At 37.0% G+C, this 27,011-nt stretch overlaps 1 protein-coding gene across 1 annotated transcript in view; it reads left to right on the top strand.

The window, feature by feature from the left end:
- Positions 1-25,973, top strand: part of AUH (AU RNA binding methylglutaconyl-CoA hydratase) — a 108,194-nt gene extending 82,221 nt beyond the window's left edge. Inside the window, exons 7-10 of the mRNA XM_080637584.1 lie at positions 21,122-21,309; positions 22,976-23,026; positions 24,708-24,755; positions 25,590-25,973. Coding sequence (XP_080493710.1) covers positions 21,122-21,309; positions 22,976-23,026; positions 24,708-24,755; positions 25,590-25,667 — 365 coding nt within the window. The 3' untranslated portion in view covers positions 25,668-25,973. The remainder of the gene's footprint in view (positions 1-21,121; positions 21,310-22,975; positions 23,027-24,707; positions 24,756-25,589) is intronic.
- Positions 25,974-27,011: the final 1,038 nt, after the last annotated feature.

The raw sequence follows: 27,011 nt of genomic DNA, 5'->3' as shown, positions 1-27,011 counted from the left end.
GTAGATTTATAAATCAGTTTTAAGGTTTTACGTCAAAATGTAAGTAGAAATAAATGTTTACTATTTTTTCTATATTGTTGAAAGCATAAGATTGTAATTGAAATGATGACAAAATTTCTTTCAGATAATGAGGCTGATAACATCACCATAGAGCCTTTTAAACAGGGAAAGCCCGTCTACTGAGAATCAGTGCCATTCTTCTAAATATTTACTGTAGCTTCCATTATGAACTGAATATTTGTAGGTGCAGATTTCTGACGAAGTGTTGTCTTCTTTTTTTTTTTTTTTACTAAAAATGAATATGAAATAATCTTATTATAGATCTGTGATCAGTACAAATAAAACTTAGCAGTTTAATTAAAATTTCCAGACGTGAGGAGCAATATGATGGATAGAGTGTCTTAAGAATTTGGGTAGTAAGCCTATAAAAACATCTTCAGACAGGAATTGTTCAAAACAATATTGTGCCACATCATAACATGCAGCAAATAAGAAGCTAAAGCAAAACCAAAAAAAAAAAGCCAAACAAAAAAAAGAAATTAAAAAGTAATAACCAACAAATCAGGGTAAATACTGAGAAAAATCACTAACTTCCAGTACAGCACTCTGAGTTAATAAGCTCTCACTTCATTTTATCTAGATTTCATTGTTGTGGTTTCATTGAAATAAAGTTTCTTTCTTGCTCGCTGTCTTGAGATGCAAGATACAAGATATGCAGGCATTGTTTTACTGATTATTGTTTAAAAAAGTAATGTGATTACTATCTGTTCAGAAATAAAAATATTCGGGAGCTATTCTGAGTTTGAAGGAAAACTGTATGATCGTCTTTCACACATCGTTTAATGTAAGCAATATATTTCTCTTATGCTTTTTGGGATTTATGTTCTAACATTTCAAATAGGTTTTAGTTAAGTAAAAATAAACTCCAGCAGAAATCGCGGCTTTCAATGTAGACTTGCACTGTAGTTCATGCAATGCAGTAATCCATGATGTAAGCGTAAAGATCTTCACTTTTAAACATCCTCATTTGATTTTATTTATGTCAGATTTCTTTTGTGTTGTGTTTTGTGTGTCTGTGGCCTTACAGGTCTCTAAGTACATTTGTCAGCTGATTTGAGGTAAAAAAAAATGAGAGTTCAGGCGAGACAGTTAGGAATACCTCTCTGACTCACAGGTATAGTGAAATTCAGCTGGAGTGAACTTACTTTACGCACAAATGATGGTGTGTGTTTTGGCATTGCTTGAAGCTCTGGTGTGGCTTTCATTATCGTACATTTGTAGATAATGTGTATTACAAGATGTAGAGCCTAATCTTACTCAAAAGCATAAGGAGCATGGCTTTTCCTATATTTTTCTGGTATCTGAATAGTTCTCAGAAGCTTGATAACTCAGGTTGTTCATGTTCTAGAAAAATGATTAGTGAGTGCATGTGGCAATATTGTACAGCTATGCTGGATTCATTGGACATGACCAAAGTAACTCTATATAAATGTGCACAGATTCTGAGGCACTGGCTTTGCTGCATGTATGCAGAACCATACATGTATGATTCATCTCACTTTTCTTTGTTGTAAATTTCAGCATTTAAAATCTGCCAGGACTACATGTATCTGGGCTTCATTTAATATGGTGCTTAAAAATAGCTTAAGGGCTTAAATACAGTTTAATGGGGAAAGAGTCCCTGAAGCAGATCCTCTGCAGTGATGCAGATTTCACACTGCCTACTGAACTGCTAGCTGACTGCTTTTTATTCTTAATGAAAGATGCGCTTTTAGATCTTTGTTTCTACCCCTTGTGTTCATCTGAAAGTTATACCTGTGTGCTGTGTTTATAACATCTATTGAATAGTATTAAAAAAACCTCAACTGTACTGAAGCAGTCATCTTGTCTTCAATCGCTTTAACACTTTGAAACACATGAAGTGGTACTCCTAAGAGGCATATGTTGGCAGGCTGTTTTATGTTGAGGCCTGAAAAGATGTAAAACATTACAGGAAAACTTGTGATGATTAGTATTGCTGTTAAGTAAATGCAGAGATCCAGTGAGTGTATACACACTTATACATCTTTATGTGTACAAATATATATATATATATATATATATGACTAACTCAATTAAGTGCATAGTGCTAGTATTTGCTTGTAAAAACTTTTCTTTCTTGGAGGCTTCCTGAAATTCTTACACACTGTGTAAGAATTCCTTAGTCAAGGGTCTTGGGATGGGTTTATACAACTGAGAAGTTCCAGTCAGGATAATTTTAGTGGGAATTTAGGTGGAAAAGTAGGCTATTAAAAAAAAAACAACCCCAAACTAAACCAACAAGCAACCAACCAAAAAACAACCCACCAGCTTTTTGGTCTGGAAATATTGTAGGTCTTTACAGAGGACTGTATGTTTACAGAGGTATCTTTTCATATCCAAAATTTGTCGAAGTATACCTTTGAAATTAAAGAATCATGTAATAGCTCGGGTTGGAAGGGACCTTTAAAAGTCATCTGTCCAACCCCCTGTAATGAACAGGGACATTTTCAACTAGATCAGGCTTCTCAGAGCCCCATCTAGTCTGACCTTGAACACTTCCAGTGATGGAGCATTGACACCTTCTATGCGCAATTTGTTCCAATGTCTTGCCACCCTCATAATGAAAAATTTCTTCCTAGCATCTGGTCTAAATCTGCCCTCTTTTAAAACCATTCCCCCTTGTCTTGTTGCAGCAGGCCCTACAAAAAATTTCTTTCTATATTTCTCATTACCCCACCTGTGTAAATACAGCTCAATATATGGCTAAATAAGGTCTTCCTGGAGCTTTCTCTTCTCCAGGCTGAACAAGCCCAACTGTCTCAGTCTTTCCTGCTAGGAGAGGTGTCTCATCCCTCTGATCGTTTTTGTGATTGTCTCATCCCTCCTCTAGTCACACTCCAACAGCTCCACGTCCTTCTTATGTTGGGGGCCTCAGAATTGCACACACCAGGTTGTGTCTAATGAGAGCAGAGCAGGAGGAAAGAACTGCTTCCCTTGACCTGATGGCTGTGCTCCTTTTGATGCAGTCCAGGATAGAGTTGGGCTTCTGGACTGTGAGCACACACTGCCGGCTCATGTTCAGCTTTTTGTCCACCAGTACCTCAGGTCCTTCTTCTTGGGTTTGCTCTCAATCACTCCATCCCTCAGCCTGTACTGATATCAGAGGTTACCCCAACCCAGGTGCAGGACCTTGCACTTGGCCTTGTTGAACCTCACAGGTCACTCTGTATGGCATTCCGTTCCTCAGGTGTGTCAGCTGTACCAATCAGCCTGGTGTCATCTGCAAACTTGCTGAGGGTGCATTTGATCCAACTGTTTATATCACTGATGAAGATATTGAAAACTACTGGTCCCAATACAGGCCCCTGAGTGACAGCATTTGTCACCCGTCTCCACTTGGACATTGAGCTGTTGACCACTACCTTCTGGATGCGACCATACAACCAATTCCTCATCCACCAAAAAGTCCATCCAACAAATCTGTATCTCCACAATTTTGAGAAAAGGATGTTGTGTTGGACCATGTTAAAGGCCTTACAGAAGCTCAGATAGTCAACATCCGTAGCTTTTCCCTTGTCCACTGGCGTAGTAACTCCATCATAGAAGGCCCCTAGGTTGGTCAGGCAGGACTTGCCCTCGGTGAAGCTGTGCTTGCTGTCTCAAACCACCTCGCTGTCCTTCATGTGCCTTAGCATGGCTTTTAGGCAGATCTGTCCCATGATCTTCCCAGGCACAGAGGTGAGTGTGACAGGTTGGTAGTTCCCAGGGTCCTCCTCTCTATCCTCATTAAAAATGAGTGCAGTATTTCTCTTTTTCCAGTCACGAAGGACTTCACCTGACTGCCATGACTGCACAAATATCATGGAAAGCGGCTTGCCAGCTGCAGCAGCCAGTTCCCTCAGGACTCTGGGATGTATCTCATCAGGTCCCATACACTTAGTGTATGTTCAGGTTCCTCAGATTGTCGTGAACCTGATGTTCTCTTACAGTGGGAGGGACTTTCTTCCCCCAGTCTCCAGCTTGTGGTTCATCCACTCAAGAAGTGTGGGAACAACGGTTGCCAGTGACTGAGGCAGAAAAGTTGTTGAGACTTCCACATACTGTTTATAGATTTTTCTGATTTCTGACAAAATTAATTTGTTTCTGTTCAGGCCTGAGCAGTATTTTCCTTGTGTTGAGAGGCTGAATTCAGGCTCCAGGGCTATTCTTTTTGGTTCCGGTGACCCTGCTGCAGTGCCCACCACATCGTGGCATATGGCTGGCTGTGGAGCACCCCAGCATGTTGCAGAGGGTCACGGCTTATAGGGAGTGTGAGGAAGAAAGCTCAGGACTTCTTTAGCATGAAATTGGACTTGAGAGGAAGCAGAACTGGAGAAGAAATGACAACTTGAGAGGAATTCCATTTGGTTTTTTAAATGGAAGAAACTGGTAGGTAGTCCTGGAGCAGAAAGGACAAGTTGTTAAGGCAGCAGTAGCTAAGCAGGAGGTGAGAAAAGCCTGCTGAAGAGCCGTAACACCAGGGAGGGAACTGGGACTGACCAGTCAATAAGCAAATTGGAAAAAGAGGAGGGCACAGTTTGAGTGTCCAAGTTGACAGATGGTACACAAAAAATGATGTTTGGATGGGGACATATCAGCAATGATTGTGCTCACTAAAACACAGTCCCTCACAGAGACAGGAATGGAGCCAGCATTTTTAGTGGCTTATCTATAATGAAAGAGGGGGTGTCATTTTAAAATTTATTTAAGTATGAAGCTGTGTTAATTGCTCTGTGGACACAAATAGTTTATGTTAAAATGGACTCAACTTGAATTGTCTAAGTTAATTTTGAAATTGAACTCTCACACTTCAGTATAAATCAGTCTGCTATTTCAGAATGCTCCCATACACGCATCCTGCAAGTCACATTACTGTTCATCAGCACTCCCAACTGTAGCATGTGCTGCACTCTACATGGTATTCAGAGTTACTGTAGGAAAATTTTACTGTTATCTTTTAGCAGCAGGCAGATCCACGACCTTGCAGCTGTAGGTAATATACCTTAGCTGTAGGTAATACACCTTCCTCAAAAAGCCTATCTTATATGGTTCCTCATATGAATCCTCAAAAAAAGGATAAGCAGGAGATTATCACCTGTATAATCACTTAGGAGATTATACAGATGTATGTAAAATGCATTTTGGAAGAATGCGACTGAAAATGTAACAGTCAAAAACTAGCTATTATGATATGCAATCTTGCACAAAACAGCATAGTTTGCTGTTTGCCAACATAGTTTGCCAACAGCTGGCAAAGTTTTAAACCAGCTCTTTGTCTCTATGCATTATTCTCTATATTCCTTCGTTTCGTGGCCATGTATACTAGTGTTGTTTGTTATTCATAATGAGATTTTTTTAAAGACAGAAGCTTGCCCAAGTATGTTGTGTGGATTGCGAACGACATGTTCCCTGCAGACATTGCTACCAATGTCAAGCCAAATTTAACTCTGTATTCCGAAGCAGAGATGTTGGAGGGGCACAAAATAAGGTGGGGGTTTTTTGGGGTTTTTTTTTTGTTTGTTTTTTTTTTTTTTAATATGAGCAAAACACATTTTTCCATGGCTTTCATTCTTGGGTACAGCTGGCTTACTTTGGCCGAATTAAAAAACCACCTTGCAATAAGAACTGCTTGCTGGGCAATACTGGTAAAGGGAAGAGCAATTAAAAAACTTGAGTGGTCACACACAAATAAAAATAAGACTTTGTATTGGTAAATTTTATGTCATATTAATAAAGATGATACTACGATCACTGACTGCAAATAGAAAAATATAAATGCATCTTATTGCTAAGATTCTTTAAGGATTAGGTTTTAGATGGATTTAAACTTTTTTAGCATTTAATATAAGAAATACAGGCCTCTGATAATTTGCTTACCCTACTATATCATACAAAGGAAATTAATGTGGATGTGGAATTAAAACTGATTAAACAATAGTGTAAAGTACCAGATTGTTAGACAATGCAATAGAAAATTAGAAATATGACACAATAATTCAGAGAATTCACTAAATACCCTATTTGGTTTTGAATCTCCAATTTACATTAGAAAGATTACTTTGTACTTGAAGTGGGTAAATTGAATGAACAGTCCATTTTATCTTCTTGACCGGAGGAGTGTGAGTGGTCAGGATAACCTGATATGGATGTGAGGAAGCGTGAAAACAAGGTAGACTATTAAGTATAATCCCAGCAATAGCAGTAGGTACTGTGGTAATGTGAACAAGATATTATGATTTCCTGAAATTGAGGAGATGGGTGATATACAGTCTGAACTCCCTTTGGTATTCTCTTCACACAGAAGCTTAGAAATATTTTATTAAATATTAATAACAACATAAAAGACCTTTGGTCTTATTTTCATTTTAATTAGGCAGGATATATATGCCTTTCACTTTGAAGCCAAGTGCTACTCCTTTGTATTAATCTGCAGGGGGTACTGAAAAATTGAACCAAGTAGCATTTAGTTATTTCTCCTCCTGCCATGAGATAATTAACATCTACTCTTTTACAGGCTCTCATAGTGTTACCTGATCCCCATATACAGGTTTCATATTAACTTCTAGAGTTTGAGCGGTGTGATGTAAAATGCTGCCTCAGCCTGTTTCTTACAAATCACCAGAACTCAGGAAAGTTATTAACCTTCAACTTAAACTGCTGAACCTACAAGGGAAGCTTAATCTCACAATGAAATCAGACTGCAGAAACAGAATGGACAATAATTTCAGGAGGGAAACAAAACTGTGTATGATATACTGAACCCATTTTGTTTTGTGGTGAATGATAAGGGCATCTGAAAAATGTAAGGACGGTAGCTGGTATGGATAAAAGGAACAAGAAATTTTCTGACACATAAAGCCAAGACAGGAATTAATAGGAAACAAATGAAGAAAAATTGTCTGAGGTCTTCAGGCTTCTAGGCTCTTGGCCAGCTGTTTACCCACCTTACTTACCTCTTACATAAATGTTTCCCACTCCACATCTAAAGCTTCAGGGTCTTAAATGGGGCCTGGGAGCTTCTGATCTAGCAGCCAGGGATCCTGGAGCCTCTGTTGGGAGAGCCTTGAATTGCTGCCAGGCTCCTTGGCCAGCTTTTTCTCTAGCTAATGGTCTTGGGCATCCGCTTTGGCCAGAGCTTGGTATACTTCAGCCAACTGGCCAGGTAGTCTAGTGCTTCTTAAATCTTGGGCCCAACATATTTTGCTTGGTTGGTCTAACTACAAAGCTATAAGCTTACCAATCCTGCAGTGTGTGGGACTGGACACTTCTAACGGGTAAGTGTCCTCAGACTGAAGAGTCTGGTGAACTTAAATGTTACGCATGTTAGTTGACAGGAAACAGAGCTGCTTTCAGAGGAAACCCACCTGTGTTCCGCTTAACAAAAACAAATATGGTTTTAGTGAATACTTCATTTTCTGATGAATTCATATTTTCCAATGATTATCAGAAAAACTCTTAACAAGTTTGACTGTCACTAGAATGCCCTGTGACTGAAATTGTCTCCTCTGAACGTATGTGTTATGAAACATGATAAATTGCATCATCACATTTCCTCATGGATACCCTTCTCCATAGAATAGATGGTTCTTCCTTAATTAACCAGAACTCAGCGTTTTGTATAATTTGTTTTCCCATTGTGTAGAATGAACATAATTCTTTATTTTCGGTACATTTTTCAGCCTCTTTCTGGGGACATGACTATTCATTTTTCCATATGAAAGTACATGAAAGTGATAATACATCATCTTACTGGAGTGTTGTGGAAATAAATTTCAGTAGTAACCGTGACACCCATGCTGTGGTGATGTTAAAAAGTTTGTTTTTTCCAAAACTCCTGTGAGGTGAAGGAGTATAAATAGCTTTGTTTTCTGAAAAAGCTAAAAGTCCAGCAAACAACAGCTTCCTTCATCTCCTGTTTGTCCTTAATTTTTAGAGAAATTAACTTTGTTAATTGTTCAACAGAAATATTACAATTCCCTGTTTTACTTTTTCAACAAAAATCACATTAACACAGTTCTGATGCACTGAGATATTTTTCCTGTGTCGTCTGTAAATTGTAACAGGTGTAATTGGGTTTGTAAATTCATGAATTTAGGCATCTGCTGCAACACATTATCTTAGGTTCCACCCCTCAATTAGAAAAGCCAATGTTGCCTTTACGTAGTGGTTACAAGTAATGAACTGGTAATTGTTCTAGTAATGACCACAGAAGTTGCAAAACACTTTCTGATGTATCTCAGTTCCCTTGTTCTCAGATATGCACGTAATTTGTTAGAGCTAACTGAAAATATCAAACCTATTTTGTGCTGTTAGAGCAGTTGGTTTGAATTCGAGAATGTTAATATTTGATCAGAAGAAATCTCTGTCTTTGCGCCTGTGAAGCCAAAGTTGTTACAAATGGGGATAAAATCGGTAAAAGGAATACTTTTGTTAGTACATACAAGTTTTTGTTTTTTTCGAGTCAATAAATGAAACAGCCACAACCTCCCCAACTACTCAGTTATGAATATTACAAGTGGGCACTTTCTATGTTTAAGAAGTATTATTACTCAAGAGTTTTGAGGCATAGAAAATGAAAAATATTAGACTTAGCTTTTGTTTCTACTAAATAATTAAATTTAATTAAGGTTTTGAGGCATAGAAGATAAAAAATATTAGTCTTTTGTTTCTTCTAAAAAAATATGCAAAACCAAGTGATTATGTCAAAAAGATAATAAAACTTATTTCTTCCAGAGGTGAAATACAGATACGGATCATTTCTACTGTAATGTATAAAAGGCAAACTGTAATATATAAATTGTACTGCATGGCACTATAGAACAATGATGCAGTTCTTGGAAAACCCAACTAACCGAACTCCTGAACTCGGGATAATGTATAAGGATGAATGAAACATCCCACACTTCTCCGAAATTGAAGCGCAGCTTTCTAATTTCACTGTGGCCCCATTTTTAGCTGCCACAGGGTGAAAACCTTGAAGAAAGTAAGATCATTGTATCAGGCCAAGGTAATATGGAAAACCATATCCATTCTACTTACGTTCAAAGTTGAATTTGAAGCAAATGAAAAACATCCTTCATGTAGGTACAACTAGTGTAACTCAGTTTTTGATTGAATAGTTTATGTATTTTGAGATCTGTTATTTATTACAGAATGATAGTAGAGTCTAATTATTTCCATTTCTTACTCGTTTATGACTGTATTATGTAAAAAAGAAAAATAGCTTCCAAACTTACAATGAATTCATTGTATGTCTGGTATTTTTCTTCAATTACCAGAAAATTCAGCAAATGAAATAGCAATTGAACAGCTGCACAAGGTAGTTCACCCAAAACAAGTCGGACAAAGTCACGTATGAAATATTGTTTCTTCATTTCACAAAACCTCTCTGGCTCTGGAGACTTATTTGAGCCAACTATTACAAATCTCTGAATTTCAGAAATAGTAGATTCATGTCCTTCTTTGCCTCCATTTTTCACCATGTATTTTCAGGTTATGACCAAGAATTACTTTTTTCCTCTGATTCTCAGACACAGCTGAAACCAAGCTTAGAGGAAAAATTCCCCCTAAATCCTTTGTATCTTTATCCTAACAACTTGTATGTTAATGATATTTATATTTTAATATGAATTTGAGTCCAAGAAACCAGTGTTAATCAGATGATTGAATTAATCTGAGTTTTCTCTTGACAGCTAATTATTGCCATAGAAGTTTTGTGAAATTGTAAAGAAAATAGGAACACAGAGTACAGTGTACTTAACATATATATGAGTGTTTTAAGCAAAAAAGCACAGAATTCAGTCTCTCAGAGGCCTGACCTCATGCTTTTTTTTAACATTATTTTGCATCTGGGTATCAAGAAATATGAATGACTGTGCTGAAATTTAAATTATCCAAACTAAAAAAGGATGGAGGAAGTTGGTTTCATTTTGATCTTTTAGCTCAATTATGCTAAGATCATTAATACCTGCCTGGAACATATTAGCTATTGAATTAACAAATAACCATTCCTAATAGGAATGGCTGTTTGTTGGTTGATTATGAATGGAGTGAAATTCTTCTTTCAGTTTGTGACTATGAGGTCCTCATACTGAGCTTGTTGGCTTTCTTGATTACTTAGAAAACTAATACTTACTGGCATAACAGAATTTGGATGGTCCTAAGAAATGTTTCTATCTGTTTCTAGAAAAAAAACAAACCAAACAAAACCACAAACAAGCTAAAGGAGGCCCTCATTTTCCCTGTTTCTAGGAAATATGGTGATCTTGTCACAAAAAGGAGATACTCAGGAGCTTTGCTAGGGTGGCTGGAAACTCTGCTTCCAGTTTTGGTCATCTCTTCCAGCTCCCTGCAACTGCAGGCTTACTTGGTATACTTGATTTCCCAGTAGTTTTCCCTTAAAAGACTTTTCTTCCCCTCATCTTCCTTTATGTGTGCCTTGAGCATCAGCTATATGTAGTTTTGTGGACAATAATTTCTTTATTCTTTGGGGGGCAAATAGTTGTATCTGTCTCATCCTGCATGTTTGCATGAAAACACCATTGGTGTCATATATAGGAAGCTAAAATGATCTAACATAGAGTATTTTGGGGAATCATTACTGTGTTTAGTCTAATAACTAGGGGAAGGTTTTCTGTGCAATTTGAACCTACCAACTTGGGCTCACAGGTGTGAGCCACCTAGCCCGTTAATCAACCAGTAAAGAGAGGATGTGCATATTACCCTGGCTGGGGGATTATTGGTGCAAACCAGTTAAATCACTGCTCCTCAGTGGTGCTCCATGTGTACAGTGTGAGTAGCATATAAGATCACCATCACCTTAATGATCTCATTTTTATTGATTGTATATTGTTTTCATCAGTTCCAAAACCCAGGGGTTTCTTTGCCACAAATTCTCAGTAGTATGAAATTATAGAATCATAGAATGGTTTTGGTTGTAAGGGACCTTAAAGATTACCTGCTTCCAACCCCCAGCCACAGGCAGGGACACCTTCCACTAGACCAGGTTGCTCAAAGCCCTGTCCAACTTGTTCTTGAACACTATCAGGGATGGGGCATCCATACCTTCTCTGGGTAATCTGTTCCAGTGCCTCACCACCCTCACAGTGAAGAAGTTCTTCCTAATATCTAATCTAAATCTTTCTTTCAGTTTACAGGCATTTACCCTTGCCCTGTCACTACATGCTCTTGTAAAAAGTCCCTCTCCTGCTTTCTTGTAGACCCCTTTAGGTACTGGAAGGCTGCTGTAAGGTCTCCCTGGAGCTTTCTCTTCTCCAGGCTGAACAAACCCAACTCTCTCAGCCTGTCCTCATAGGAGAGGTGTTTCATCTCTCTGATGATCTTCGTGGCCCTTCTCTGTACTCGCTGGAGGAGGTCCACATCTTTCTTGTGTTGGTGCTCCAGAGCTGAAAGCAGTACTGCAGGTGTGTAGAGGGGTAGAATCTACTCAATGAGAGTGGAGTATAGGGTAGAATCTCTTCCCTCTATCTGCTGGTCACACTCCTCTTGATGCAGCCCAGGATATGGTTGGCTTTCTGGGCTGCAAGCACACACTGCCTGCTCATGTTGAGCTTTTCATCAACCAACACCCCCAAGTCCTTAGCCTCAGGGCTGCTCTCAATCCAGTCTCTGTCCAGCCTGTATTTGTGCTTGGGATTGCCCTGATCCATGTGTAGGACCTTGCACTTGTTGAACTTCTTGAGGTTTTCACTGGCCCACCTCTCAAGCCTGTCAGTAATAGTACATGGCTTGAGTAGAAGCAGCAGACTAGAGAAGAAGGATATGTTATTTTAATTAGGCATTTTTAGTTAGAGGTAGGACTGTTAAAAACCAAGAAGGTTCAGTTAGTAGCTGAACTAATTCATCGATCAAAATCAAGTGGTAAACCCAAAATGTTTTGTTTGAGATATTTAATCTCAAATATACAATATATTGTTATATATATATAATATAATCTCAAATAACAATATTTTGTTTCCCTAAAAAAGATCCTTTAGGCTTTTAAACCCCAAGGAAATAGAGATGCATGAATAAGCAACCAGATGAGGAGGACTGAGATGTTAGTGTAAACTATCTCAAATCATATTTAGGTTTTTAAACATAAAAAGCATAAGGACCATGCTAACATGCTGCAAGCTTATCTTGCTTTTGGTATTTCAGTGGATATTTCCACAGAACAACTACAGCTTGCTGTGTGACCTTGGAAGTGTACAAGCATGGTAAGATACAGCCCTGCTTAGGGTTAACGATGGAGGTGTGATAATGACTCAGTTTCTGAACTGTTTCAGTAGTCCAGCTCCAAGAAGTATATATGTTACAACCAAGGCTGGCTAGGGAAGAGGGCTGCCAGGTTTTAGGGATAAACTGATCTCAGGCTTAAAATGAGGGCGAAAGATGGAAATTCTGTTTAAAGATACTATTTTTTCTGATAAAGAGAGTAGAGACTGAGGCCAAGAAGGTAATGTGGGTTAGTGGTTGCTCATCATATTCCTAGCCTTGCAGGCAAATAGAGTCTAAAAGGGGGTTCATTCACCATGTCTGCTCTTTTTCTAAAAAGTCTATGATTCTCTTTGGATTTCAAGGGTGAAGAGGCCTTTATTAAAGTTTTTTTTATTCGGATTTTTTTTTAGCTGCTTGCTCATATTCCATGTATTCCCTGAAGGACTTAGGCAGAAGCAGGGCTTTTGAAGTCTCCAGGCTCCAGTAAGATGTTCCTGAACTGCTGTGGATTTGGGAGGGCTCTAGCACTGGCTTTTTAATCAGGCAGGTGGATTTCTGCTAGAGAAGGGTCAAAGGCTCTGCATGTAGGAGTGCCTTGAGAGATCCAGAACTAGGAGCAGCAATCAGGCTATAGTCACACATAGAAGCACAGAGGGTGCAACAGCCTAGGTCTGGTCGTATCAGAATGGTCCTGCCTGAAGAGCAGGATGAGGCCAGCTGGTGAGAAGTGAGTGGTGCTCCCTATCTTGTTGATTCTTAATGTTTGTTACAAACTATTCTGAATGACTTATGTTAATTAAGGGGTATTTATAAATCTTTTTAATAAGTGCAGTGTTTCTGGCAGCTATCCTAGTTCTTGCTGCTGATACAGATTCATTTCTTCATTATTGCTGTATGTATAGCCTCAAATGTCTCTCTTCCAGGAATTCTGATGTAGGATGTAAGGGAAATAAAATTAATGTGTAGTTTCTTTGATCCTTAAAACTGTAAAGGTCCATGAAAGCCAACTCATCTGTGTGTGATTAAGTGACAGAAGAATGTAGTTAGCACTAGCTGCTACATCTATAGGGAAAGACTTGCCATTGTGTACAGCCATTTTGCATTGCATGCTATAGAAAGACTTGTGTACTGAATGTCGCAGCAGCAGGTGAGAGGAATATAAGAGGTGTTTATTAATGTAATTCCTTTCCTTAGTGTTGTAACAGTCTGACAGCTACAGCCTGAGAATAATCGCTTATTTAATCTATTTCTTTGTTGATTTCCTGTCAGTTATTGGATTTGGGGTTTTTTATAGGAATTAAAAATTGATTAGAAAGTGGTAGAATAGCTGTAGTTTTCTGTTCGTGAAAAACATCCGAGTAATACCAAACAATAAAATATTAAAATACCAGCTTGCACTTACTGGGTAGGTCCAGTGTTGCACACTTGACTGTCTAGCAGAAAATCTATCCCATGGACATTTAAAGTTGTTAGATATCTTAACACAAAATAATGTGCATATTAAAGTGAAAATTTTTAATGCAGTTGGGCTGTAATGTCTTTTAAAAGTCCGATTCTCAAAATGTTAGCAGTGTGAATTAAGCAAAATTTATTAGTGAGGGAAGAAGAGCTGTTTTATGTATACCATCTGTTTGGTCTTTTAATAGCGGTGGCTCTGTCTATCCTCCCTTGGTTGATCCTGAGCAGCAATATATGGAACCAAGGGTCAGTCAGAAGTAGTACAGAGATGCAATTTCCTGATAAGGACAAGAACCAATAAGCAATTTAGATCTTCTTCCAGTCTTTCATATCTGGAGGGTATCTGCTGCTGTCAGTATAGCTGAGAAGTGACTGAATCCTATTTGGATAGTGAATAAAGAAGTTTTCTGTGGTTCCTATAAAGGGTGATCCTGGCTTTGGAAAAGTAGCCTTTCTCCCAGTCTGTGTCATAGGCTTCTAACCTGGTATGTTCAGATTGTTTTAACTGCAATTTCGTAGGCCAGTTCACTGATTCTAGTGATTTTATAGACTGAATGCATGTTTATGTTTACACTTGTGATGAATTTATTTTAATTGTTAATTGGTTTAACTGTTAATTTGTCATATAATTTTTCATTATTCTTGCAGATAGATAATATGCTTACAAGGAATAGTAAATAAAGGAACATCCAGAATACAAATTAACATGCAGAAATAAAAAGGAAGATTTCAATAATTCATGTGACTTACAGGGTTTTTAATAGCAGCTGTGAATATTTCTTCACAAATCAACTATTACTGTAGGATAACAAATAGAAGGATCTGTCTGGGAAGCAAAAAGAACAGAATGCCATTCTGGCACTCCTAGGTAGTGCTACAAATTCTAACAGATCACGCTGAAGAAGTTAAGAATATTTTTAAGTCTCAGAAATGAGTTCTAATTTACTGAAAAGTTTAGTTTTTGCATTGCAGGTTGTTAGATTGGTGCATGCTATCTTTGAATGATTTTGGCCAGATTTTTGGTAGTCTCTGTTTTCAAATGCTATAGCACAGGTACTAGACTCGGTGCAATGTGGCTGCAGTGTATTTCTGTCTCAACTGGGGGGGCATACTACTCAAGAGGAAAAATATGCTTCATACATATAAGTTCATTTAATGTATATTTATCCGTAGAGAGAGCACTCTACCTCCTTGGGATTTGACAGCTAAAACAGCAGGATTGTGTCCTCCTACAGTCTCGTTGGCTTTGCTGTTTTCCCTGGGCTCCCATTCTGTGAACCACCGATTCTCCTTTCTTTAGTGCTGCTCAAGTCAGAGAATTTCAGGGATGAATAATTTCAGAGGTAATTCTTAAAAACCCATTACTTTCAAACAGTTGAAAGGAGATTAATTTGATGGTAGTCAGGATGGGAGAAAGAATAGGGTTAGGAGTAGGAATTGATTTGGAGGTTTAGCAGAGTGATGGATTTCTTTGCTGTGTGGAAGAATAAGATGGTAGATTTCCATAAGGAGAGCACTGAAGTGAGGAAAACATTCAAGTCACTTGCTCATAAGCAGTGAAGACTTCAGATTTAATAGTCTGGTTTTTGCTTTGCTTGTTGTTTCTTTATTTCAATTCTGTTCATTAAAACTGAAGTAATTGTCACATTTTGGGACTGTGATCTGGTTCAAAATGTAAATAAAAATAGGATATTACTGTGGTAATTATTTTTTCTGTATTTCAGTTGCCCTAAGTAATGATGATAGTTTTTCTCATGTTGTTTTTTTTGTCCGGTTTTTCACATGAATCAAATTTTAGCTGTTATAATCAATCCAAAACTGTAAGAACATGGACTGTAAAATTATTTATTTAAAATACAAGTTTTTTGTTTTTATTACTGCTCATAAAGCCCACATGATTTTTAAAGTATGATCATACAGAGCAGCACTGGTTTAAACCTCCTACCTGTTGTTACAGCTGAGTAATGACTTCATAAATACGTGGGTGTAATTTTAAAACTGGAAAATGCCTTCTCTTGGGCCATTAATTTCTATCTGCAGCAATATGAGTTATATTTTAATGTGCATGTACTTTTGAATTTTGTTTAAGTTCACTTTCCATTGTTGCATTCCCCAGTGACAATAAGACCAAGTTCCTATCTGGAGTAGCAGGAGGGCATGTGACTAAACCGAATGCTTGTGTGTGCTCATGTTTGTTGCATTTATTTACATTTAAGTAGAAGTTAGTAATTAGTTGAATGGCCTTAGGCATTTCTCTTCTCTTCCTCAAATAATTTCAGTTTAAAAAAAGTATGGCAGGCTGTGCATTGCTAGTACCATGAGTCCTGGGAGTCCATGGGTGGCACTGCAGATCTGTGCTTCTCAAGCCGTGTTTTGTCTGACAGCGGAGTCCATGCAGTTGGTTGTACCACACTTGTGAGGGAAATGTGGAGTAAGTTCCTTACACCAGATGCAGAATCCCTTTCAGAGTCCATCTTACAAAAATCAGGTTCCAGATGCATTTTTTGGTTCCATTCATTTCACGTATGCAGCCATCTGCTGAGAAACCGTCTTCTATCCTTCTCAATTTACAAGAGGATTACTTATTTTGAAAATGAATTTAGTTTTTCTAAATTACCCAACGATTTCATCTTTCTATATAAAAGCTGTGATTATTTAACTGCTAGTGAATTCTGAAAGTGTATTTACACTTTCCGTCATGCATCTTAAGCGTTCACACATCTTCACGCCAAGTACTACATTCTTCAGACTCAAGCTGCCACCTTCAAGCCACCCACGCATGGTGGTTTGGTATACCCTAGGTGTTTTTCAGATAGGTTTTTTTAATAAACCCATCCACAGAGGCAGGTGAATAAAACAGATTGTGAAAATTAAGGACTGATTTGCAAATTAAGCTGGCAGTTTTGGAGCTGGGGTTTGCCACTGCCTGGCTGGTTTAGGTACCTGGTCATCCTGCCACTTTGACCTCAGGTAGGGTGTTTCTGATGTTCCTGCAGGGCTTTCTTCAGCTTGCCTGGCAAGCCAGACTTCCATGAGCAACCTACTAGTAGGTTCCTTTTGGCAACCTACTATGAAATCTCTCGAACAACTTCTCTTCTCGGTCATCACAGACCCTGGCATAACCTCTGAGTCAGCCACAGACCACTGTCTCAGCTTATATGGCCAGACACAATAGCAGCCTCACCTACTCCCTACTCTTTTCCAGCTCTGTGCTTTTTTCCCCTTACAAAGATAATGTTCTGTTCCATTTCTTCTCCGTCCTGTTTTCACCTGGTCACTTACATTCTTGTTGCTGTCTTTCTCAGTCTGTTTTCAGTTGTTTGTCAGTTATACAGTTTGTGCCAGTGAAGGGCTTTTCATGTTCTCTTCCGTGGAAGGATTTGGGATCTCGGGGCCCATAAAAATCTATACCTGCATTTAAGTTAACTAAAACATATACAGCTTTGCAGGATCAAGGCCTAGTCTGGGAAATAATCTGTTGGAAACCTGGTGTTAAATATTGTCTTGGTAGAGCATTTAGGCTTTTAACATGTGTAATGTTTTTAAAACAGCTAACAATAGATGGGAGGTACTTTAAAAGTGGAAAATATGTTTGTTACATAAACTTTTAAAATGCTACTTACCTGACTGAAAAATATTACATTAAAATAATATTTTTATATTATTTAATAAATATATATTATAAATATATGATATCAATATATTATAAAATAATATTTTTATATTATTTTATTTATGGGCTGATTGTTAAGGATTTGGTGTCATGAGCAGCAGGTTTCTGTGTTCTGTATTTCTGTGAGTTTCGGTGGAAAAGAGAAAAGTCTACTCCTTATAGCTTTATGCAAAAGAGTCACAAAGATACATTTGAGCAATTTCTTGTCTGACTTGAATAATTGGAAAGTTTGTGGATAAAAGAGTTTGGATTCACCACTGATTATTAATAAAACATTAGAAATGCACAGGAGTCTTTAAAAAAAGAAATCCAGAAACCCATCAGTTAAATCAATCTAATGTGAATCAGAGCTCATGATAGAAAGGATAAGATAGAAAGACTCAGCTTTACATGACTTAACAGGATTATTACTGAATTAAAGATTGGATTTTTTTGTCAGAACAGAATTTTTTCCAATATGTTTTGACAGAGCCTTCAGCAATGAGAAACTACTGACTATAGGTACTCTCTGCCAGAATGATGAATCTATTTCCAGTAAGCTAGTTGCTTCATCTTGCTGGATATACTCTTGGGAATTTATCATGTAATTCCCTTAATCCAAACCAGTTGTGTACATATTTTGTAATTGATGAATTACTGACAGTAAATAAATATTCATAAAAAGTCAACTATTTGTTAAAGAAATACCGTAATGTTTAACAATTTTTATACCAGAACTTAGCAGTCTTGTATTTACTGTGTCTTTTCACATGAACTAAAATGTCATCTAAACCTGCTGTTTGCAATTATTACAACATTGAATATATACCATCTCAGATAAGAATGCATTTACATTGCAACTGTATGTCAAATACTTTTATCAACACAGTGAGTAGTACCAGATCACTAGTCCTTGAAATAACATGTCATTAAATTTGTGAAGATTAAACAACTATTCTTCCATCAAATTCTGCTCTACATTTAGATGAAATGCCTTGGTTAAGTCATGTCTTTGAAGGTTGGGTGTTATTTCCTTTAGCTCTGATTGTAGTTGGCAGTCATTATATGTTCGTTGTGTATTACCGAAACAGAACATCCATCTGCAGTGTACTCTCTGTCTTTTTGGCATAAATGGATGTAACTTTGGTGTGTTGGATGTATTTTGGTGTGTTGTTTGCAGCTTATTAATTGGGTCTTACTGCTTTTGTGTGTGCATATATCTTATTCTTACTACTGAGTGTATGTGATTGATGCACTGAAATGCTGGCTTCTGTTCTGTGAATATTAATCAAAGAATACGCTGCTCTGCTTAATAGCTTTGCTGTGCAGGAGGCAGACATAGACTAGTCTGCTTTTTTTTGCTCTTTAATCATTGTTGTGTAAGACACTGGCAAGAACACTCTTCTTCATCTATAAACGCAATTTCATGCTTAAACATATCCATTGTTTGGTCAAAGTTATGAAATATTGTTGCTCAATTCAGTTTTGTTTTCAACATTTCCTGGTAAAAGCAGTAATAGAAGAGATAAAACAGTAAAAGAAGAGGAGATAATGAAGTATAAAAAAACACTAGGCATACCAGGCGAGGAATAAGCAGAAGATGTGGAGTCAGTAAATTCAGCTTCGTATGGTTTCAGGTCTTACGATTTGGACAAATTGTTTTCTTTAACCAAAGATTAAATTACTATGGAGAAAGGGATGATTTATGACCAACCTATTCTTAAAGAGAGACAGTGTAGAAATTTGCTGGATTCTGATGTACACTTAAAATGTGTATAAGGTAGGGCGTGACAGCTTCTTTGGGTGAGAAATTGAAAGACGTACTCAGTATTTAAAACAAAAAAGCCAATACGTGTTTGTGGTGATAGTGGTACAGCTCAGTACCGTAAGCAGCAAGTTTCTTGAAAACACAGCTCACATTTTTATGGCATGTAGTTCTGATATAAATGTTGATAGCTACAGTTTTAATCATTCTCCGTGAATCTCACCAGAAGGCTAATAGGAAGGCTTAGGCTTCAGGGTTTGTTGTATTTTACAAGGGGCTTTGTCTTAGTCTCCCCCTGCCTCCCTTCCCCCCACCCCTTCACAAAAATTCTCTAGAGTAGGGTCTTTCTCTAAATTATGCCGTTAGCAAAGTTTCCCCCTGACACTGTCACTGGCTTAGCTGTGCAACTAACAGAAATAGCAGAATTTGATGAAGAGGAGTTCCTCTTGCTGTTGCCTATTGCCTTTGACCAACAGGGCAGTCTTGCTAAAACCCTCCCAGAGTGGTAGAACATAAAGAATATCACATAATTGTGTTTACTAATGTTCCACAGATGATTTTTTTTTTAATCTGTTATCAGTGTAACATTTTTTTAATTCTTGCAATTTCAGCCCAGAAAACATGTCTCTGTTTTTGTTATAGATCATGATTTTTCAGTATCTGGAGAGGCACAAGGCAGGAATCCCCCAACCTTTCTGCATTTTCGTATGATATAATGTTTTCAAAGACAGGTTCATTTTTATGGAAAGGAATACAATAGCTGAAGCTTGTGATTCATAAAAAAGCAGTAGTTGAAAGCTAGATCGCTGAACCACAAAAACCTTTGCTAGTATCTAATCAGCTTACTTGTCTCAGAGGTATATTTTAAGTATTTTTCAGGAAACATCAATAAGAGAACTCTATGGCTTCAATAAAATAGTCTTGGTCCAACATTATCTAGTGGAAATTAATCTATTTTTTTAGTTGAACACACATTTATCTGATGTTGTACTGTCTGTTTGAACACCACAAATAAACATTCCTCTTGCATTTATACATATATTTATATTTGAAATTATAGTCGTGCTTTTGCAGAAATAGCTATTTGGACATAAATTTTTTACTTATAGAATGTCTATATAAATTGAATATTTGTTTCAAATCCATGTCGAAAAGGTAGAACTTATATATTTTCAAATCCTTTCTCCTGGATGAAGGCCATTTCCACTGTTTTAATTCGTACAAACATCTGCTTCTGTGATTTGAATCTGCTTTTTCACTTCTGATAATGATTATTCCCATATTCTCATTGTTTGTCAATTTTGGAAAGTTAATTGTTAGTCCAACTAAGCAACCTTCACATGTCTGGTTAATGTGTCTGCTTACTGACCTTCTGTAAATGCTGATCTGCCAAAGAGGTTTTTAACATAATGAGAAAAACTAACCAAAGTTAGGTGCCTTTCTCTGCTGATCCACACCTGCCATGGCTTTTTAAAGACCTTGTCTAGTGGTACTAGTTTAGTTTACGTATGAATACTGTCCCTAACATTTGCAAATTTTAGCATGGACTAGTCTTGTTAGAGTATATATTCTTTTTGAGAGTAGTTCTTCAGAAGTGTTCATATTGTGGTGATTAATATCATAAAAATTGGATTGGATTTGGTAATTACTGGCAAGTAGTTTTCCTTCAGTTTCTAGCTGATGTGGATAAGGTAACTTGTCTGCAATAGAACAGAATCAATTACTAATATTGCGTCTTTTCAGTTGTTTACATGTCTTTCTGAGAAACAGAGCAATTGACTTATTTTTAGATGTAGTTTCAAAACTGAAGAAGGCATTAGAAATGTCTTTGTATGGTAATTTAATTTCTGTATGCTCATATAATTATTTATGGATTTAAAAATATTTGAGCTGAACAAAGCATCCACATTAGTGGTATAAATGGATGGAAAACTAATACTCACATTTTCTCTTTTTCCAAACTTTAGGGGGGACACAGAGATTGCCTCGCACAATTGGAGTGTCTTTGGCAAAAGAACTAATCTTCTCTGCGCGTATTGTAGATGGTGAGGAAGCAAAATCAATAGGATTGATTAGCCATGTGGTAGAACAGAATGAAACAGGGGATGCTGCATACAGAAGAGCATTAGCTCTGGCAAAAGAATTTTTACCTCAGGTAAAATAAATTGTTTTTAATTTAGTTTTTAGTTTTTGACAAACATTAAAACTGAAAAAGGACCATCTCTATTAAGAAAAACTGTCATGAAGTTACATATTAGAGCCATTCTAGTTATGTGGACTGCAATCAGGAGTTTTCTCTTGTGTACTGAGTGGTGTTATTTGATAATTATTTCATGGTAGAGCAAAAATCCTTTGTCATGGTTTGGTCTATGTTTGTATTGCATATTTTGGCTTTCAAGTGTTAAACAAAAAAAGGGTACAGTTGTGGGGTTTTTTTAGTAAAGTGTTTATCTCAATAGTTTATTGCTGTTGAATGCTTCAGAAGAGAGGTAAAAAGGTCCATATGAACGTGGACATATTTCAGTGTAATTTTTATTTTGAAAACATAAGGCTAAATGTAATTTCAATGTTAAAGCAAAACCCATTTACTAGTGGAAAGTTTGCTTTCTGTCCTTTTTGTATAAACTTGATGAAAGAATCATGCTTTTATTATCATTCCGTCAAAGTGACATCCTATCTCTGTCTTTCATAAAAGAATTGAAATGGGATTTGCTAAATCCCTGTACATTAGAACTTCAAAATTTCAGTAAAAAGTTTTAAGTATGACCCCTACAGGAGTGTTTGTGTTTGCTGATGGCTGCCTGTTCCCCTGTTGCCATAGACTGCCAGCTGTTTGTTCAGAGTAGGATAAACCTGCTTTTCAAGTGGAGTCTCCCAGGTAGAAAATTCATAGGAGACAGAAGAAGAAAATGATTTGTAAACCATTTTATTGGATCACAAGTGTAAGAGCGAAAATTTTTCACTGAAGGTGGAAAACGTTACAGATTAAATACAGCATTAACATTGGTTATTTTTTGTCTTGAATACCCTCATAGACAAATGTGAGAAATACAGTGAAAATTTTAACATGCAGGGATTCTGAAAGGTATATTTATAGTTAAAACTTCACATTGGAACCAACTCTAAAGCATTTGGCTTTTCCCAGAGCATCAGGCCACTTTTCTAAAGCAGTGTCTGAACATTGAGAAGCTGGTGCTAATGGGTAGGCACAGAACTAAGATGATTCCCAGAGATGTCTTGCTGTTCTACAGCACCTTGGAGGAGAAGCATGGGAATCCCTTTGCTTGCTGGGGACTTCAGTCGCTTGCGGAAGACTGTCATCACTTGACCAAGTGTAGGCTTTGCAGTAACATATTTTAAGTTTGAAACTGCATTGGTTAATTTTATTTCATTATCACATCTTTTTAGGTGTCTCCATTGTATCACAACAGGGGTACGAGATTGACATTGTGAAAGCCTGTATTGGTGTCACTTAAAAGGGCCATTCTGAGCCTTGTTTTGAAGGAAACTTAGCAAGACTGACAAAAGTGGAGATTCTCAGCACCTTTAAAACATAAAATAAACATACTACTTTAATTATTTTTTTCTGAAAACAGCATACTTTGATTCCCTCTCGATGTTGAAACTGTGGAGACTGAAACTAAGTTTGCAAGCAAATGTCTACTGTAGTGATACAATTTAGGATATTTGACATATTTACTATAAATGTGATGAATGTCCAAAGTCTAGAAGATCCCAATAAGAACAGCGATGTGCAGACTCTTCACTGCATTATCTTGTACATTTTGATGATATTTAATGATCTTTTTCTTTCATTTTAGGGACCAGTAGCAATGAGAGTTGCAAAACTGGCCATCAATCAGGGAATGGAGGTAAGGGTCTGTACTTTCCTAAGAGTAAGTAGAAGTCAGACTGGCAACAGGTATACTGTGGTAGAACTGGGTTTTTTTTTTTCAGTGTATCGTCTTTCAAAATCTATTTAGTAAAAATTTTTTCAAAGATTAAATGCAATTTTTGTATGTCTCAGACTCCTGAGAGTAGGGTTGATGCTGTTTTCTGTAATGAGGCTTAATAACCTTGTGTCTGTCCAGAAGTAATGCACTCAGCCAATGATTAATACTAGAAAGTAAACATAAACTGCTATGAACAAGTTGTATTTCAGGAAAGAAAACCTGAAAGTCATACTCTATCAAGCTTGTCAATGCTCTCAGTGTTTGGTAACTAATACAGTTAAAGGCCAAAAGGTATGTTACTTGTTTTTAATAGTTTAATAGAGGTTAGTGTTAAAATTAAACCTGGAATCTGATTTCATACTTGATTCTGATTGCCACTCCTTCTTGAACACTGTTGATGTAGCTCTACAGCTTGTTAAAATCCAGCCATGAATATGTCTGTACATGTGTCTTTCTTTAAGCTTGTGAATCATCTTGCTAAGCTTAGCGGGACTGTTCATATTTAAAGTTAAGCACACGCATAAGCTCTGCACCAGGACACCTATAGCTCAACTGAATTTAAGAATGGACCTCTTAAAAGTCTCAAAATCAACCAATAATGTAATTGAGTTCAGCAAAAGCATACTACCAGCAAGTTTTGGCCTGAGAACCAAACTCAAATACTAGTGTGCAAAGAGTGTGTTTCTTAGGTTTCCACAGCAAGTAATGCTGGAATTCAAGATTTATTTCAGTGGTATCCAAGGTTCAAAATGCTACAAGCTAAATTATCTAGCTACCACATATAGTGGACTAGAAGATCAAAATCATGATGTTTATAGGATTAGGGACAATAGGGTTAGAAGGATTCTGAATGATCACCTAGTTCAGTCTTGAGGCGCCAAGACCAATTGAGCCAAATGTTCATTCAGGCTGTTGTTACAAACCTTCCATGGCAGAAATTTCAGTGTTTCCTTTGGTAGTCTATCGTGTAGTTTATCTCTCCTTCCCAAATTGCTTGTGGTGCATAGCCACAGTCCATTCAGTAGCCATGTGGAGAGCTGGTAAGTTCTGCAGCATCTGATGCTTAAAATAGGCAGAGAATTAGTGGGAGGAAAATTTATCCTTTTCAGCTGTTCAGACCCACTTACAAATTAAAAAAATGTTATTAAAACTAGGTGATGATTCGGGATGGTCGTTGTCCTCTTTTTTTTATTTTAAATCACTTTAAACTTGAATTTATGTTTATTTTGTTGTACTTGACATTTGAAGATAACTTGTTTCAGAACAATTTTTAAATAATCATGCAGTACATTAAATCTTTCCCCCTGTAGTACATGATATGATTACAAATGTGCAAGTAGCTAATGGTTTTTAGTCTAGATGATTTGTAGTGAAGAACATACATTGTTTTGACAGTCTATTACATACTAATTGTATTGCCAAATAAGGAGACTGTTACAGAAATACTAACCACTCTCAGCACATGGCAGTGTAGCAATTCTGTGTTCAAAAGTGTTTTAGTATGTGGCATATAAAAACACAGTACTTGTTAGCTGTCAGAAAATAATATATAATAAATATACAAATACAGTTTTAAAAAATACTGCATTTTTTTCCTCAGGTCGACTTAGTAACAGGTTTAGCAATTGAAGAAGCTTGTTACGCTCAGGTACGTAACTATGATTACACAAAAAACCCCAGAAAACAGGCTTTGTGGGTGCCTATTACAAAACATGCAGAAATTCAACTAGAAATTGCTCTATGGTCTCTTCTACATTTAGACCTTCCTTCTACTTTGGTTTTGTAAGGTATTTAAGGATGGAGGTGTAGTTTAGGACAAAAACATCTCCCTGCCAAGACTGTTAGGGTGAAGGTCATGAATCACTACTATTCATATACCTCACCAGTCATACACTGCTATGCATCTGGTCCAAAAACTACCTTGCTTTTGCATTTTTTTTTTGTTAACATGAAACGACTTGAAGGACACTTCTGTAACATGTGCCACTAATGGCATATGTTCTAACCAGATGAAAAACAAGACCAACCTCTTTGCCAGCAAAGCATGGGAATAATGTAATCGAGTGAGTTTGTTCTTGACATTGAGACAAGTTTTTAGTCATGGAAATAGAAGCATCAGCATTAGGTACTTATTTAAAACATATGGTGATCTGATTGATAATCAACCCTCTCCCCCTTTCCCCAAACAAAGCAGAACACCAAAACAAAACACCAAAAGCTCATAAACAAACCTGAAAGAGCTTCACAGTCATCTGTTTGGAGAAAAGATACTCTTTCTTTTCCCAGATTGTTTCACAGCCTTATGTTGTGGCTTTGAAGTGTCTGGTACTTTCCTGTATCTGACCAGACATTTTAGTTTTAATTTTAGTTTTGTATTATATGTTGCACGTTGGATACATTGAAGAACTAGGATTTGTATGAAAATACTTTTCTTGGTATTGTTTTTGGTGTCAATAATGAATTGTTACTCTGCTCATTGCAGACTATTCCAACAAAAGATAGAATTGAAGGCCTTCTTGCATTTAAGGAGAAGAGACCTCCTCGCTACAAGGGAGAATAAAAGAAGCTGATGCCTTTAAAATACAGTGAGATAAATGTACTTCTGCGAGGACCATTAAGGTGCACCTGCATCTGCACCTGGACAACCGCCAAAGTAAAATCCAGCCATACTGATGTTACAACATACATGAATGTGTCCATACTTGTACTGGGCCCAGCCAGAAATGTGTATCAGCTCATGCTCATTACCATTTCTGAAGGCTGATACGTGTATTTGCAAGGTCACAGGTTCATGCAGCATTCTTAAAATGTCATATGTACGAAACTTACCATTCCACAATTGAAATAGCTCTGTAAATTCTTTATATATACAAAACCTATATGTGATGTTAAGTATAAATCTGCTGTATCATTTTATCAAAACAAAAGCGACTACTGAAAACCAAAAATAAGAAATTGTGCCAAATATGCATTGGAATGATTCTGTATGTCAGTAAAAATTGTATTTGCTTATTCTACCTGAATATGTACATTATAAATAAAGCTAAGGGAAATGAAAAGGATTATTGCTTGGAAAATGTTAAGCTTATTTATGTGACTTACACTATTCTAAGTAAAATGAAGTTAATTTTAGCACGTAATGGTGTCCTTTGGATGAAGTCATTGCCATTATGTTCATTCAACTGTATTAAATGAAGACATTTTCGAGGCCAGCCTTTAATTATGCATTCTTGTATGCTAAACCTGGCTTTGTCTTGCATTCTTCCATCGTACCATCTGATCAGCACTGTCTGCTGTAAAGAAACTTTATTCCACTTGCCCCAGATATTTTAGATTTATGATGATTGCATTAAAGATTGTTGTGCAGGGATGTGACTAATGTGCTGTTAAAGAAACTAGAATTCTCTTCTTCTCCAGAATATTCCTTCTGGAGGTCCTAATAATGTATATTTATATATAATGGGGATGATACTGAAATGTTCTTTATTCTGTGGCGGCCTCAGGGTTCTTTTCATATACTGAAAGAGAAATCCAGTAGGTTACAAGATGGGAAAACTGTTGTGATTCATACTGTATGTTCGCTGTGGACACGGCATATACAGCAAATGCCTGGAAATAACCTTTTAGAAAGTATTTTTGTTAACTTGACTGGAAAATAAACATGGCTTAGCAGTCAAAGGCTGTGTTTTTATATGAAAACGAATTTCTTCGTGTTTGGTTACTGTTGGCTGACAAAACTTGTGTATGCTCTGCTATTTCTGCAACATTAACTATGGTCACTGTCCATATCTACGATGGTAAAGCAGCTGATCAACATGAAATGACAAGAACTCATTTAAATTCTTATTTAGACATATCATTACATGTAAATTGATTATAACTGGTAAAGCACATGCTTGTTGAC

The sequence above is a fragment of the Psittacula echo genome, assembly GCF_963264785.1.
Source record: "Psittacula echo genome assembly, chromosome: Z".
In the NCBI taxonomy this organism is placed as follows: Eukaryota; Metazoa; Chordata; class Aves; order Psittaciformes; family Psittacidae; genus Psittacula; species Psittacula echo.
Note: the sequence above shows the minus strand (reverse complement) of the source record. Positions and strands in the feature narration are given on the sequence as shown.